The sequence below is a fragment of the Amyelois transitella genome, chromosome 7 (assembly GCF_032362555.1).
Source record: "Amyelois transitella isolate CPQ chromosome 7, ilAmyTran1.1, whole genome shotgun sequence".
Taxonomy (NCBI): domain Eukaryota; kingdom Metazoa; phylum Arthropoda; class Insecta; order Lepidoptera; family Pyralidae; genus Amyelois; species Amyelois transitella.
The window spans coordinates 9345044-9363336 of NC_083510.1; the positions used below are offsets into that span (position 1 = coordinate 9345044).

The 18293-nt window shown below is 32.4% G+C and overlaps 1 protein-coding gene across 1 annotated transcript; it reads left to right on the forward strand.

Annotated features, from left to right (window-relative positions):
- Nucleotides 1-5346: 5346 nt before the first annotated feature.
- On the forward strand, nucleotides 5347-14063 carry LOC106130184 (elongation of very long chain fatty acids protein 4). The gene is made up of 5 exons (XM_013328960.2): nucleotides 5347-5554; nucleotides 8919-9109; nucleotides 10187-10261; nucleotides 12734-13030; nucleotides 13357-14063. Exons 1-5 carry the CDS (start codon nucleotides 5494-5496, stop codon nucleotides 13633-13635), a joined length of 903 nt encoding a protein of 300 aa, XP_013184414.2. The 5' UTR covers nucleotides 5347-5493; the 3' UTR covers nucleotides 13636-14063.
- Nucleotides 14064-18293: the final 4230 nt, after the last annotated feature.

Genomic DNA, 18293 nt, shown 5'->3' on the forward strand with positions numbered 1-18293 from the left:
TTTACTTTCAAAGACTGTGGTTAGAATGGTTATATTGAGACTGATGTTTGTGATGGAACGACGGTGGAAGTTCTCTTATAGATAAGTTTAATGGGGGATATTTTTTATTGTTAGGTATACCTAATTTATTCATTTAAGCATCTCCTATTTTATTTGACTCTAAATCTGTTGCATTTATATTCAGTCACTCTTCGTCTTATCTAGTTATTGATTTTTAAGTCCTTAATATGAGACAATAAGTTTACTTTGGTAGTAATTTGTAACTCATCCCCGGCCTGCACCAGTGCGACTATATTATATGGAAAAATAAATTCTAAACACCAGCATATCGTAGATTATATTTTGAATGGACGCAAATAAAACAATTAAAAAAATTTGGGCGACATGGCAACTATAGCTTGTACTTTCTACGTATTTTTTTGTAGCAGCTTTATAGTTTCCGTGACGTTCAAAAGATTATTTTGAAGTGAGACGATACGCTTTAAGACAAACTACTATTTACTATAATTGCCAACCGCACAACTAATTGTAACGTAGTATAAGGTTACTGAAATGAATGCCTTTGCTCTCTCGTGTATTTGATTAGGAATTTATTACGTTAATTACTTGATAACTAAGTAGTGAAACTAACATAAGATATTGGATAATAATATAACCCATGTTTGCACCAAAAACATTTTTTCACACTAGACTTCATCACTTAGAGTATAATTTTCTGACTGCCAAGATTGCTATAGGTATATATATTATTATAAGCTCCCCGCATGAAAACTCATTACAATTCAATATATAAAGTTATTGAAGTTATTTAAGCTCACAACGCGACAACAATTGTTACAAGTTCTAAAATTAAATTATTTCACAATTTAAGCTTTCTCAAGTCCAGTAATTTGTATCCATAACATTTCAAGCATAAAGAATTACAGGTTATCTTCAAAATTTAAAAAATGCATGTGATAGGTGCGCATAGTGAAAATGTTATTTGTTGATATGTATTTAAGGTGCCTTGTTTATTTTGTAAATGACAATATCGTTAGATATTGTACTGTGTGAAAGCATGTTTATTCGACCATAAAATGGTCATCATATATTTTTTTATCTACGCGGTAAAAGGATGAAACATAACAAGAAAAATATGTCAGGAAACCATAAAATGCTAATTTACGGCGACACTTCCCATAAAGTAGTTTCAAAGATTAAGGATGCGCCATAATTTGTTTGCCGGATTATTTTTAACTTTATTGGTCCTTTTTTATGTCGAATAAAATTGATTTTTATTTTTTAACAAAATAAATAATTTAATATAAATAATCATATTTTTTTATGAATTTGCAATATTTTTTCAATAACTACCTACGTTTGATTATATTAGTATTGATAAACGTATTAAAAAAAAGTATCTGCAATTGCCTGAATTGAAATAGAACGGTGTAATGTAATTCACCCATAGAATACTTTAATCACTATATGCATGTAGAATCACCCTATTCACCCCTAATATCATGGCTTAACAAACCAAGAGACATTTAAATTAAACTTTAATACTCACACAATTATTTTACTATTGGCAAATTTGAAACAGTAGTTTAAAAATTACGAAAAATACATAGTGTTGTTTTTTTTTATTCCATGACTCGAACAAATATTTCATCAATTGAAGGAAATATGATCACCATGATAGACGGTAGGTATTTTTAATTTTTCATTACCTATTTCATTCATATAACTTACCTTAAAATAAAGCATATTAACTTTACATACTAAATAAGTATTTTAAACGTCCAAGAGCCAATGTTTAATTTCGTTAAGACACTAATGTACGAGTAATTAAACAGTACAAAAAATGTTGATTTAAGACGAAGAACCATATTATTATAACAATAAAATTATTGCATTATTAATTTTGTTTGTTTTTTTTCTTCACATCCATCTTCACTGCCCTGTCTTAGTTTCGGACCCACATGAATGAAATAATATTATTGCGAGAATTAAATCCCCTTTAACTCGTTTCCTTGAGAATTATAAAGCAGTAGTTATCGCCTACGATTCTGCCTCGTGTAAACTATGTCCTTCTCTGTACTGTCACTTATTGATTTAGTACTTTTGACGTGAAAGGCGGACAAACATCAATCTTTTACGAGTACAATTATATTAGTGGATATACTAGAAATACCTATCTATATTAGCCCGGTCAATTAAGACATACGAAGCTAGGCAAATTCCCAACAAGCTGTAAGTAAAATTATTTAAAATATGATTATAAACATTTTCTCAATACGGGGAGTATCATTCCGGCTTAAGGGAAAAATTGATTCTTTTTTGTGTTTTTATTCAATATTAGTTTAGGCATTTGTAAGATAGTTTTATGATCTAAAACGATGTCGGAGTTTACTTTCTGATAAAGTTAAAGATTGTGAAAAAAGATATTAAAAACTTTTTTTACGTTTAACCTCGGGTAACTTACTTTTGAGAAATGTTTTTATTCAAGTAAGTATTAAACAATATAACTTATTTTTAACTTGTAGGGAATTAATGTAGCTTCACTGTTATATTTTGGTTTAATTTGATCGGATTATGTTTACTGGAGCCAGACATCTAAATAGATTACTATTTCATACTACATACAAAGTATATTTTGATGTCAATTCATTCAGTATTGTGATTTTCTTTTTATTAAAAATATTTTTTCTAAAATTTATTTTGTTTTATAGTTATTGTGGATTCCAATAAGAGGCACCAAAAGTAAATCTGTCTTTCTTGTATATTATGCGCACTGAAGATTAAACAAAAGATGTGACACTGTACCGCCTTGGTGTACACCTATTAGGAATTATGGTAAAAGCGAAAATGTGTAAGCATTACTAGTGCGTACAAAACGTTTAGCACAACAAAGAATTTGTTTTCAGATCGTAACACAAAGAACAAAGTCTATTTTGCCCAATCAAATAGAAAAACTCTGTTTTTTTTTTACTGATAGGTACTTATATGTGTATAAGCCGTGTGGTTTCCGGGACTTTAGAATAGGACCAAACCATATCTTTACAAAAATGTAAAAGGCGAATAAGGGAAAAGCTAGTAAACTTGGTATTATTCAAATTCAAATAGTGACAGGTTGCTAGCTCATCGCCTACAAAAGAGAATAAGCCTTACAGCACTGGAAATAAAGCAGAGATAAGGGAGACGGCCATGAAGAAGGTTCTTTCACTCATCCCTCATTCTAGCTACTAAATGCTAATAACCTTATCGAAAATTACATGATAAAATTGTGCGTCAGTTGTCAAACGGCTAAGTAAAAAAGACTAAAAAAAGTAAAGTCGCATGCAAATAAATTTGTAATTTCTTAATTGATTTTGTTTTGCTTAAACAGAGGGTCATGTTTTCCTGCAGGTGACTGTATTAATAACTCTCTTTTGAGGTATATACATTACTTTGATAACTTACCGTTGCTATTACGGTAAGCAATAATACTAATATTTATTTTAATTCATACGTGAAACGGTACCAAATAAATTAAATTATTTCAAAGGAAACGTCGATCCATTTACAAATTACGCGAACACATTTGATGATATTAACAATTAAACACTTTTAAGTGCAATGCGACGTTATATAACATAATGATTCGCGTCATTAGCAAGTGATTAACTTCTAATTTGTGATTAAGAAAGTTCTAGTAGGCACTGGTAAGTACGTCATTTATTATTGTAGATTCGCCTGCATTTTTGATATATCGGTGGCGACATCTATACGCCACATGTCACTAAATAAAATCCCGCGACGCTACCAGTTAAAAACAACGAAAAGTCTAAATCGCACATGCAAAGATACAACCTCCGACACAACATCGTCGGAGCCGCGGTTCCCCAGGCATGACATGACATGAAGATCTTCCCTTTTGTGGCGACCTTAGCTATAATCATCGCTCCCGCTACACGTCGTATCCTTATTTTATGTTTTGTTGTTTATGTATTTACATACGTACATATATCACGCCACGTAGATAGAGCCGGGTGTGTGGCTTAAGATTGAATTGCTATTCAAATAGTGACAGGTTACTAACCCATAGTCTTAAAGAAGAAGTATATTAGCCTTTTCTTTGATTGACTTTTACAATATGCATGGAAAGAGAAGCAGATGGCATACAAGTTATTTTTTTCGCTTCCAGACCCCGACCCCGTGGCATGGCACGCAAGACGCCATTTTTATCGCGCAAAAAACTAGCTCTATCCCTTTTTACTTCTTATTGAAAAGTGGAACAGCGATATATTTTCGCACAGTAAAAACGGCATCGCGCGTGCCTTTCTACGGGGGCTGGGCACAAAACTGTGTAACTACTTTTTAACCCAGAAATCAGGGGTTTTTCCACATGATCTATACTAATATTATAAAGCTGAAGAGTTTGTTTGTTTGAACGCGCTAATCTCAGGAACTACTGGTTCAGTACTAAAAATTATTTTTGTGTTGAATAGACCATTTATCGAGAAAGGCTTTAGTCTATATAATATCACGCTGCAACTGTTAGGAGCGAAGAAATAATGGAAAATGTCAAAAAAACGGTGGTGAAGGATGCCCAAAATAACTATTTCATGCGGACGAAGTCGCAGGCACAGCTAGTTTGTAATAAACGACAAACCCTACTTAACTTAAAAATGTGCTAGATGTACCAAAAATTTTACAATTAATTAAATTATATACATACAATTATTAATGAAATCATCTATTAACATCTGTCATTTAATGTTTTAATGTTGATATATGTATGTCGATGGTCAAATCGATAAGGTTAAAATGCATTATGCGCAGAAAGGCGAATGCCACTTCGGCCAATACTACCAATGACTATTTTCGAAATTATTATGTACATTAGTTTAGATACTTACCGATGCTCTTACGGTGACGGAAAACATCGTGAAAAAACCTGCACATTCAAGCAATTGAATGTGCAACCATGGTCGATCCAATACGGGTTAGGTATGTTTACCTGCAAATGTTGCGGAGGTCAGATGGAAGTCGCTCCGTCTATAAGTATGACTCACTCCAGGGTTCATGGTGAAGGGCATAACCCGGGCTCCTCTCCAGAGTGTAACGGATACAATCGGGACTTAAACTTAAAGGAAGAAGCATATTTAATAAAAGCGGAAACTAAAATAACTAACGCGCGTCATTATCATATTACCCTACTTCTATAAAAAATTAGTTTAAATATCGTCACAAAAGCAATTAAGTGTTTAATGCCAAACAAAATTCCTATTAATCCGGCCATTATTGTGAACGCGGTACCCTAAAGAGGTCAATTACAACTTCAGACCGATTTTTATTTCGCCATACTATTTAAAGAACAACACTGAGTATTATATACTTACGCGCATTCGCAGTTACACGCGTTTAAAAATCTAGCCCTTGCTAGATTTATATTAAATAAAAAAAAAAATAAACGTCATAATTTTGAATTAAGAATACGGAGTTGTGCGTACGGTGGTTTCCAATTTTAATATGGATTTTAAAATAGAAAATTCGACAGTCGCGGATTCCATGTGGGAAGTGAAGTCTCTATGTAAGTATTTTTTTTTTTTAATTTACATTTATAATTAATACAGTTTATTTTTATTTATAATTTTACAAAAACATATTTGAAACGTAAGTTAAGCCTGGTGATAAATGTCATCATCTCATGTTTCTCACAAAAATCGATATTGAGGATCTATATGTGACCAACAGATGCCAACAATGTACATTTTTTAATTTCTCTCGAGCTGTCTAATGTTTGTATTCGCATCATGCGAAAACTGTTGTTCTAATTTGAATTAAGTTTTATCAGGGGTGTGGTCCAACTTAAAATTAAAAAAAAACCCCTTAACACCTGTAAGGATACAAAGTTAGCATTATATTGAATATATACATACAAAGATATAATCACATTTACATCCCTTGCGGGATAGACAGAGCCAACAATTTTGAAAAGACTAATACGCCATGTTCAGCTGTTTGGCTTAAAGATAGAATTGGGATTGAAATAGTGACAAGAATCCCAAGTTAATAATCATATAGAATTGTCAGGTAACACAGCTACATAATTCGAATGAATCGACTGTAATTCGTGCCTTTGTATTCACCTTATTAAAAAAAAATGAGAATACATAGGTCCTATTATGTAAGTACAGGCGTCAAGTGAACTCGGAAGCGATTCGAAGGCTGCAGTGACAAGGGCCGTAACTTTCATATCGGCTGCCGTGGATAAAATCGAATGTTTACAAAATATTAATTCCGAATTTAAAACGGAAGGTCCATTTTAAAATCGGAATTGATATAATTTTGCTATATTTATATTACATTCATTTAACAGGGTCCGTTATGAAGAAAATATTTTGATTTTGCGTGTACATACATACATACATATGGTCACGACTATATCACTTGCGGGGTAGACAGAGCCAACAATCTTGAAAAGACTGAATGGTCACGTTCAGCTTTTTGGCTTAATGATAGAATTGAGATTCAAATAGTGTCAGGTTGCCCATCGTCCAAAAAAGAATCCCAAGTTTGTAAGCCTATCCCTTAGAAGCCTCTTACGACATCCATGGGAAAGAGATGGAGTGGTCTTATTCTTTTGATATTGTGCCGGGAACCACACGGCATTTTGCGTGTCCGTAACTTAATTCAAGATCGACGAAAAATGGTAAGATTCTAAATAGACAAGAAAAAAATGTAATTAAAAGATAAAATAAAAGATACCTACCGCAATTTTGCTTATTAAAATTTAACATACAATTAACAATTAAATAATGCGAAACTAATATGCATATAATGAAGGCAAGTTGTATCATTAAATGTCTGTCAAATTATCAATTTTATTAGAATTTTTGATTATCACAAATAATTATAATATTTTAATGAATGTGACAGCAAAAATTGTAAAAAAAAAGTCAAACTTTTAAAATTAGACCAATATTACAATATTATGGTTTTAAACGAGCTCTTTTATAAGTAATTCTACTTATATAGGAAGAGTTGCCATGTTATAAAATGTCTTAATCGGATATGTGACTCAGTTTGAAGGAATGCAGTTTTGTATTCCTTGGTGAAGGTCATTGTCAGGTACAGAATTTATAAAAATTTTTAAACACCTTCTTATAACTAAAAGAAAAAAACAATTAATTCATTAATTAAAAGTAGGAAATCGTTTCAATAACCTTTATTGAATAAATATATTTCTAAGAGTATGTAAATGATTATTAAAAGGGCAATTTATTAAAAAATAAAGATTAAGGAAAAATCTACTATATAGTAGCATAAAACAGTATATTATACATAAATTGAACGTGATATACCTATCTATATCGCTCAGCTGCTTCTTTCACCGCATCCCAACTAATATTATAAATGCGAAAATGAGTTATTTGTTTGTTAGTTTGTTACCTCTTCACGGCTTTTGTACTGAATTAATTTTCTTGAAATATCACGTATACATAACTTAGGGTCTGTAGAAGGTCATAAGATACCTATTCATCCCGGTAAAAACTAAAGAACCCGTGGGATTTGCAAAAAAAAAAAATATTCGTTTGCGCTAAATTTGTTGCTTTTTATAGTTGATATTTACGTCGCTTTTTGTCACATTCACGCTAAATTCACGTGGGCGAAGCTGCGGGTAAAAGCTAGTTATAATATAAATCACCTTGGACTTCATCATACTATTGTCAGTTAAAGAAACAGCGAAAATCAATATTTACATCCATGTCATATGATGCTTTTATGCCAATTTGTTATGTCTTATTGATATTTACACCGAAATTATTATTATTTAATGTACATTTTACGTAAGTTTAAAACTAAGCAGTAATAGGCACCAGTCATAGAACATATACATATACAACAGTATAGTAGTTATATAAAAGTGTTTAGTAAATGTAACTTATTTTTATTATTTCATACCTAATTCATGTACCGCTGTTCACAGAAAACATTTACGAGTAGAAACAATAGATACAAGAAATAGTGGTACGTGGGTTCTACCTACTTATTCCTTGTCTTATATCTAATTATTATTTTTTATGTATTTAGTACAAATTTTGAGTGGTCAGCCGTAAAAACGCATTTCCCTCCAAAAACAAAAAATATATATTTTTTTAGCATTAAGCTTGCCTATTGTACCGTACTGATGATAGTATTTTTTACATTAATAACAAAACCGTCGTTGTAATAACCATAAATATATAACCAGAACGAACTCTTTACGGGCCTTAACTTGAATTAGTATTTCTAAGTTTTTCTTACGTCATTTGGTATTTTGATCTTCTCATAACATAAGACCACACCCCTTGAAAGTTATTCTTTAGACCTTTGCTATTCTTGAAATACCACTTAAAATTTCCGAATGCCTGAAAATAAAATCATTAAAATTGCTGCCAAATCGTGACACGGTCAAAGACTAGTCGTACCTCGTAATAATGATCTTATTTCACAATCTTTCAAAGTTCGAACACCAATGAAAATATTCAAATTATGTCCAAAACAATGCCAATGTATTACACTTGAACTGGTCATTAACTCGAATGACAAATTAGGTACATTATACATAAATGTTTAATTGAATTAAACACCTGATTGGCAGGTTAATTAGTTAACAAATTATTATGAATTCTTTGAATTGACTTGCAATTTATGAAAAGATGCATGTGAATATTGTAGCTTTGAATTGTTTTTATTTTAGAATATTCTGAAAATTAAAACACAGGTTACAGCTACGATAAGAATAAATTTCTAAAACTATATCACTATAGGTATTTTGATTGGTCGTATTGCATGTACGTACGTCTCAACTCTCACATTTAACCATATCTAGATGCACATCATTCCGATATCTGTGCTTAAAAGTCACAATTATTCTTCTCAGTTTTAACTTATTTCTTTTTATTTTTCAGTGGATTACGTAGATGACTGGCCACTAATGAAATCACCGCTACCAGTGTTCGCGATATGGGCCTCGTACATTATATTCGTGCTGAAAGCAGGCCCTGATTACATGAAGAACCGGACAGCTTTCGGCTTGCATAGATTATTAATTCTATATAATCTAATTCAAGTAATATTTTCGCTGTACATTGTACATAGAGTAAGTAAACATTGTTTTCTCAAAATTTTATCTTATTTAGAATAAGGATCGGTCGATGACCATCAGTGGTCAAACGGTCGATGTGCCGGTATTAAAAAGAACTGAAATCCTTTTGCGAGACATGTACCTATTATGTACATACGTTTTATTGCTAACCGATGTTTTTGTGGTGAGAAAAAACGTCGTAAGGAAACCTGCACATTCAGGCGAATGAATGTGTAACCATCATCCCAAAATTGGTTAGATTCCCTAGCAAAGGTTGCGGAGGTCAGGCGGGATTCGCTTTGTGTATAAACCTGTCTTACCCAATACAGAAGCGTGGTCACAGGCGCGCCCCGGGCTCCTCTCCAGACAGGTGGGACCTTAACGGGACTAATGCCAAGAGGATCATAAATCTAGATTTAGTCTAGTCTAGACTAGTCTATAGTGAAGATCGAGAGACTTTATGTATCATTTTCCCAAATAAATTATACTGTTCCGTTCCAAATATTTTTAATTAAAACCTACTTTTCCAACTAAAATAATAAGTACGTAACTTTACGTACTTATTATTTTAGTATTATTTTACCATAATAGTAAGAGGTTAAGTTTATTAACTTCCAGGTAGCTCTTTATTAGGATCATAACCTTCATGACTTCACGAAGTAGACTTTGAGGTGTCTTAATTGTCATTAACATTTTATTTTTGTGTCCTGATTAATAAGGATTTTCATAAAAAATATATTTGTTCCTTTATACCATGCAATAGGTATTTTATATTGTTCTTGTAAAACTTCAGACCTCATCGTAAAATTAGACAGATTAAACTTAAACGTACGAAGTTCCAATATAAATTACAACTTGCATTTGCCCGCGACTCCGCCTGCGTGGAGAGAACCCTATGTCCTTCTCCATACTCCACAATATACTTAATATGTTTCTCCACGCAAAATTTTATGTAAATCGGTTCAGTGGTCACAAACAAACACACTTTCATATTTAAGTACTATTATAGATATTATAGAAGCCCATTGAGCAGGCATGCACAACATTTATATAATAAAAATAATAATTTCATTATTGTTATCTATTTTTCAGGGTTTGTCATTATTGCATCCTATAGGATACATTCATTTATCATGCAACTTAGACAAGGAAACTACGATGAAACAGGTAAGAGTTACTTTACATACAAACATACATATAAATATTTAATCACGTCTATATCCCATGCGGGATAGACAGACACACCAGTATTAAAAATACTGAAAGGCCACGTTCAACTGTTAAAATTGTTGAAAATCACAATCACCTTTCTGAAGAGAAACTCAGTGTGCGCATTAGACCATGGACCATATTAACGATACTACTACCATACTCGTTAAAATGACCCATCAGAACATTACAACATAAATGCTTTTCTTCAATGTTTAACTTATCGAATAATAAATAATTTAAAAATACTACGGAACCACACGACATACAAAAAAAAATCTGAAAGTCTGTTAAAAAATTATAAAATATATATTACAAATAAAATGACCATAAGAAGGTACCCGAATCAAAAGTGTGACACACTGGGTGGCACAAGTTAAAAACCTACCAATGACTTTACTGAGTAATGATTAAGTATTAAACCCCTGGCCGATACTCTTACTGCGAGGGAAAACATCGTGTTGAAAACTACACATTCAGTCAACTGGATGTGTAAATATGATTCTATACGGGTTAGGTTCATCTGAAAAACTATAGCAATCTGGCACATCACCTACTTGAACTAATTAACGACATATCACATTTTGTGAAATATTAAAACTACCAACAGCAATGTCGGATTACGGTAATTTATCTGTTTAATTTTAGGAAACGACGACAATGTTTGAAGCAAATACTTAATTGTTTATGTCGATTTGAAATAAAGAAATCAACATTATGTTATTTTTATTAATATTTTGAAATTGTCTACTTTTTTTATTCAAATGTATCCAATGACGCAATATGTTAGGTGCACCTCATTAAACTAAATAAATTTGCATAAATAGAATAAGATTCTAAAGATAAAGTTTCAAAACAAAGTTAATTTTACTGGCACGTAACAATTTTTTTTCTAAACCTCTGAACTTTACAACCAAATTTTTTTAAAATGAGTTGTCAATCTTGCCAATCAACCTAGCATAATGAATTAAAAACAAAATTATTCCTACTAATTGTATTATATATATATTTTTTTATTCATTTAGTTAACTCTTTCACTTTCCGTGTCCGGCGATGCGTCATACCTATATAGAAGAAAATATGTATTAAATATAACAACATACATTAGTTAAGATCTTAAGATTGACATCTTGCCAATCAACCTAGCATAATTAATTAAAAACAAAATTATTCCTACTACTTAATTGTATTGTATATATTATTTTTATTCATTTAGGTAACTCTTTCACTTTCCGTGTCCGGCGATGCGTCATACCTATATAGAAGAAAATATGTATTAAATATGAAATAACATACGTTAGGTTAGGTCTTAAGTAAATTACTTTAAAAAAAAAAGCAAAGCAATACAAAATAATAAAATACCAAAAATCGGAATAATAGGACGATGGACCTGAATCTCTATCTAAGATACCAACATCATCCCGCTTAATGTGGTCTTCGGATCTTTTCCATTCTATGGCTTCGTGTACTCCGTATGGGAGAAAGACGTGATATAACATATGAGAAATGTCACAAATTAACTATGATCTATAAAAGCAGTAACAACATTAAATTAACTAGAACACGCTATTGTTTTGTTCTGGCACTTGACCCAATGCTTAGACAGAATAGAAAATAATGAAACAGTAATTATACCATTAAATGAAAGTCATGCTTGCAATGTCTGCGTATGTGACATTAACATATTAAAAAGTAACTTTACTCGTGTACAGAACCTAGTACATAGTCCAACTGATTATATTAAATTTTGTACTCTCTGAACATAAATATAATTCTAATTTCATTCTACAAACCCTGTCTCATTAAAGAGAATGCAACCAGAGATGAATAATGTTACCCTAAAATTATAAAATAATTCGCGTGGTTAAAAAAGTTCCTCACAGTCGTTCTTTTTCTATGACTATCGTATATTTCATATGAACTAATGGAAGACATCCAAAGGAAACGGTACATAAAGTCCAGAACTTTCTGAAGGAAAAGGCGGAGACTACAATTGATTCCCTCCTAATTTTAATTCTTTATGCATCTTCACGCAATATTGTCGTTAGAATTATTCTTAATCTACCAAATTGTGAACGTTCTTCGTCTTCCTCTCCTTCTGTTATTTTTCCACCTTTGTGTTATCAAATTATAAAAACAATTTATTTTCGTTGTTTGTAGTGTGTCAGATTCAGGCCGCCTGAAGGTATTTGATATGGCTTTACGAAAGCCATCTAGTTATACCATCCGAAACCAACGGCTTAACGTGCTTTCCTAAACACGAAGAAACTCGAGAAAATTTTGCACCACTTGCGGTCACCCATCTAAATGGGGACTCATCCGGGGTTGCTTAACATGAGTAAGCGCATTAGACGCTCAAGCTAATTAGAATATTAGTCTAAAAAAATACTTTTACTTAATCAGCTAAAATCAATTACCATTTCTTTACAGATTGCAAGCGGCATATACATATACTTCGCAGCCAAGTTATCGGAACTTCTAGATACAATATTCTTCGTTTTGAGGAAGAAGCAGAATCAGGTGTCCTTTCTCCATGTGTACCACCACTCCATGATGCTATGGGCTACGTGGCTTACCTTGAAATTTGAACCGACCTACAGCACTATATTTTTGGGCACTTTGAACTCATTCATTCATGTCGTTATGTACACGTATTATGGTCTATCAGCATTCCCTTCGCTGTCGAAGTATCTGTGGTGGAAAAAGTATATAACTTCAATGCAGTTGGTGAGTTTCATTTTGTTTAGTTTATCAAACTCTGGTTTTAAACCGAGTTTAGTTTTTAGTTTTAAAATATCTCGGAATTCTTCATTCTTAATTTCATGGGAGCGGGAAAGAGAACTTTTGTTTTTAAAAAACCACACAATCAAATGCTAATTTTATAATAAGCACCAAATACTATTTTCATTTCGTTTTCTTTCTAATTTTAATTTTTCTAAAAACAAATTTAAATATGACAGTGGTAACGCCTACATAAATATTTTAAACCTAAATTAACATTAACACATACTTATCAGTGGAATATTAATTAAACTATACTTTTTCTATTTCAGCTCCAATTCTTCATCGTCATAGTCCACGCGGTTGGCAACGGCATCTACAGTGAATGCCCTCCGTCTTACATTCTTCTATCCTTCATCACGATGAATGGATTTCTTCTTATCTACCTCTTTGGAAACTTCTACGTCCAGTCATACCTGAAGAACAGGAGCGATCTGAACGCCAGTAAAGTGACTAATAGTACAAAATACAGTCCTAACGGAAAATCTCATCTGAATGGACACAAAAATGGAGTTGTTGAAGCTAATGTAGCCGACAAGAAAGTATTATAGTTATGTGATGCTACATCAATTATAATAAGTGATCATATTATAGAACATTGTAATTTAAGACTTAACAACTTAGCATTTATAAATATGCAAAGAATTAATTGGTATCGGAATATGAAGAAAACGTTCACTTTTTTATTCAAATTCATCACAATTAAGGACAACAATGTACTAGTGACAACTACTAGAAAACGCACCCAGGTCTGTGCATTACAATGACTGAAGGTACAAATGGGTGGTAAAGATGAGAAAGACAATAATATTATACCGAGAGCGTAAAAACGTAAAATTATAAATAGGACAAAGGTTCAAGCAAGTCTACGCGAAATAATAAAGTTTCCAGAAGGCTGGCAGAAGTACTTGGCAATATAATTACTTTGCGTTATGTTTTCGACGACAAATTGTAAAGCAACAACAATTTCTCTTTTTTTTTTAAAAAAAAACCTTTAACTAAATGTTTCGAGAAAAAACAGGTGCTTACGCTTCGTCCGGCTCGACTTGCCTGGGTATTTGTATAAATGCATCAAAATGATACCAAATATTATGTTTATTTTATTAATGTCTTGATTTTGTAGTACCTATAAATTTATGAAAGGTATCCAACTAAATTTAAGTAGTGTTTGTAAAAATAGGTTTTACACATGTAAAAAAATCTATGAGAAAAGTTTCTTACACTCACTAGAACATTCCTAATTATTACTTACATGAACTATGAATATTCATTGATATATAATATGTTGTTATTGTAAACTTAATGTTAATTATTAGCATTTGTACTTAAAAATCCATTGATTAATTGTTAGTTAGAAAATACTTATTGAAATAATTAAAAGTTGCATTACGATTTCTTCTTTAATTCCTTTATTCTCCTTAAGGTATATGTCGTAAACGGAAAACTAATATTGAAACTGGTAAAAGAAAACACTTTAACTTATGATATTAGAGTTTCTATCTGTCTGTTTTATGTATGTGTATATTAGCTAGAATAACGTAGTTAAGGAAGTCTCTCATTCGTTACCCTTTTCCACATTTTACGTGGGTTCGGGCACTATATGGGAGTTTATTAAAATGGGTTCAGTCGGTCGCCCATTAAGACCAAAGGGAAGGTGTACAGAACGGTTGATCGAGCTATAGTAATGACGAACGAAATATGGCAAAGAAAAGTTTAACAAGTATAGGAGGTACAACACAAAAGCATATTTTCGATTAGAATTTTGGAATTCGAGAGAGAATATTTCTGCAATTTGAGAGAGACCCTAAATTATGGGATATGACTAAGAAAAAGAAGAATTGTGTCAGTTGTCATTAGTGAAGTTTTAACTAGTAAGACATTATTCTATTTTAGTAATTTCGATTTTCAAATATTTTCACTCAAATCCTTTAATAAAAACAAAACATGTAACAATTTACAATTGGCCAGTAACACGTGAAAAAGAGGCTGATACTATTTAATGTGTGGACTTAATCAGATGACAATTATTATGAAACGAAGCGATTGTTTACATAAATTTCAACAACAATATTAGTTAAAAGACTATAAAATAAAGACTTATTAGTTCCTTACTTCTTCATTACCTAAGAAAGAATCTATTCTCTTTGACAACCTTGCGTTTCTTCGTTGCTTCGTTGCCTGGGGTCCATTGTAAGAATCTTCTTCCTCTTAGCATTGGTTAAGGTAACATCCTGACATTCTTAGCGAGAAGCCAGGGGTATGCCTTTTGATGTTATGGTTATCCAGCTGCCTGTAATGATCCTGGGTTATAAGTTTCCTCACAATGTTTCTCTCACCATATAAGCATCTACTGAAAGAAAAGTTCGCTTAAGAGGATATATACATATATGAAAGATACAAACATACATGTGTAATATCGCGCCTCTTTCCCCGAGTGGTAGGCAGAGACTATGTCTTTCTACCACCCATTATTCCTACATACTTTTTCGCTTTATCCACATTCATAATTCTCTTCGTTAACTCAAGAAGAAAAGACGAAGAAGGGATTTGTTTTGTAGGCGACGGGCTAACAACCTATTTGAATCACTATTTGAATCTCAATTCCATCATGAAGCCATACAGCTGTCGTGGCCTTTCAGTCTATTCGAGACTGTTGGCCATGTCTTCCCCGCAAGGGAAATAGACGTGACAATATGTATGTAAGTATGATAGTAAGAAAATGTCAAAGCAATGTACCATAGACCTTCATGCAAAATCGACACAGGAAATGCACCGCATTCCATGACCTCCTCAGTTACCGGTTTTCAACCACTTCTCACTGCCAGGTTCATTATCACGTGAATGACATAATCGGACCGATTTAATGTAATTAAATGACGAAAAACAAAATGAATTGTTACCTAATAAGAATTGTTTCCTAAGTTGTTTGGCATGATTAATACCAAAAATATTTGAAATTTTGAAAGAATTCCTTAATGGTGAAATGATTATTATTCATTGATTAATGTCTTCTCGTAGTGGTAAAATTACCTCATTGGTTGTGTAGGCAACCTTCTTTATGTACGCTATAGCAACACAACGGTTGTCATGGTTTGATTATTTAGAAAAAATGTCAGAGCAGATTGTATTTTATTGTCAATACTTTTATTTTATGTCCAACAATATATTACTTTCAAACTGATTATTTCTCTCATCCTTTCTTCCTCTCATCCTTCTGTCTTCTGTAGTGAATAACTAACTTTGCGACTATACTTCCTCCAGTTGGTTTATTTTATACTAGCTGATGCCCACAACATCGTTTGCGTGGCTGAATGAAGATTGCGGAGATCAGATGGGAGTGGCTTCGTGTAAAACCCCTGACTCATCCAATCCAGGATCCGTGGTCAAGGGTTTACCTCGGGTTCCCCTTCAGAGTGGTGAAGATGTAACCACGACTATAGCTAAGAGGAAGAATTTTATTACCTGAGATTACGACAGCATTTGACGCGAATATGTTATGTCAACAATACGTCAATGAGCATCGATCGTCATTTTTGTCAACACGTGTTTAGTGCTGCTTCATTAGGATTCCCAAAACAATCGGCTATTTTAAGATAAATTACATACGACGTCTACTTCACTATTTACTTTGTAATTATGATGACAGAAGAATTTCTGGTATACGGCTTACACGTGATCAAGAAGTTGAAAATTTGTGGAAAAGAAACAACACTTAAACTGAACTTTTTCATTCAGCCATCAATCTTAACGAGGCTTTTCAATTTTGTTTAGTTCGACAGATCTGTATTAACAATAAGAGAAAGGAAAGATGTGGTATAATGCATGTATTCAAACTGAATTGAATACCTATAGATAAAATAAATTATAGTTGTTAATTCAGCCGTAATGCCGTGTGGTTCCCGGCACCATTAGAAAAAAAAAATGACCACTCTATCTCTCTCCCATGTATGTCGTAAAAGCCGACTGAGGGATAGGCTTACAAACTTGGGATTCTTCTTTTAGGCGACAAGCTAACAACCTGTCACTATTTGAATCTCAATTCTATATCATTAAGCCAAACAGCTGAACGTGGCCTATTAGTCTTTTTTGAGACTGTTGGCTCTGTCTACCCCGCAAGGGATATAAACGTGATTATATGTATGTATGTTGTTAATTTAGTATATAGTATCGGTTAATAAATAAATAGTATCAGTTAGCAATCAAACTAATATACCTACCTCAAAGAAGAAACATGAACACAAGAGTACGTGGTTAGTAAATTAATGGATAAAATTTACTTTGATCATTCCCAATTAATGACATTTCAAACAAATTAAATTAATGGCAAAACTCCTGTCTAATTAAGGTAACCTATAGATATAGGTAATCCTATTATTAGGGTAACCTGAATACTTACTGATTAGGCCTGAATAGGCTTACCTGAATGTGCAGGTTTACTCTCTAATAGTATATACGAGTACATGCTTAGAAAAGAGTTTCATAAAAAAATGAAGTCTCTGAATTCGTTGCTTTTCATAGGTGGCGCGCGGGCGAAGCTGAGGGTAAAATCTAGTGCTTAAATAAATATTAAAGGCGGATTCTCCAAATCCTGTTACAGTTATTAATAATAAATTATTTATTCATTAAAAAATGTCATCTGTTTTGTTCATGTCCGGTTAACATACATCACTTTCATTTGTTTGTAATTTATAATCTCGTGTTGAATTTCATTATACAAAATATTTTAAGTCATAGTGTTTCAATCAGAGAAGCATAGTGTACATCTCCTACTCGCAGACAACCTGTCACTATTTGAATCTCAATTCTATAATTAAGCCAAACAGCTAACGTGTCTTTTTAAGACTGTTGGATCTGTCAAAATGTATGTATGTATGTATTCATTTTCATTTAATTTTTAGCCAGTAGGTGTAGTCAATGCACCACTACATTTTTTCAGTGTTACATACATACAGAATATCACACTTTTTGCCGGAATAAGGGGTTTATATTATTAATTAAGGTAACTGGCATTCATTAGGACAATCTTGCTTTCTAAACTCACTCTGTAAATGTAATATATGTATGTAATAAATAAATTAAATTAATCAAAATACCTTTGAATAGAACCACATTTTCTCTTTCCCGTCTTATGATAAGGAATATAATAGTTTAGTATAATAACTAAGCGGGGTTGGGTTGGACACCGGCCTTATTCCCAAAGAGGAGTCTA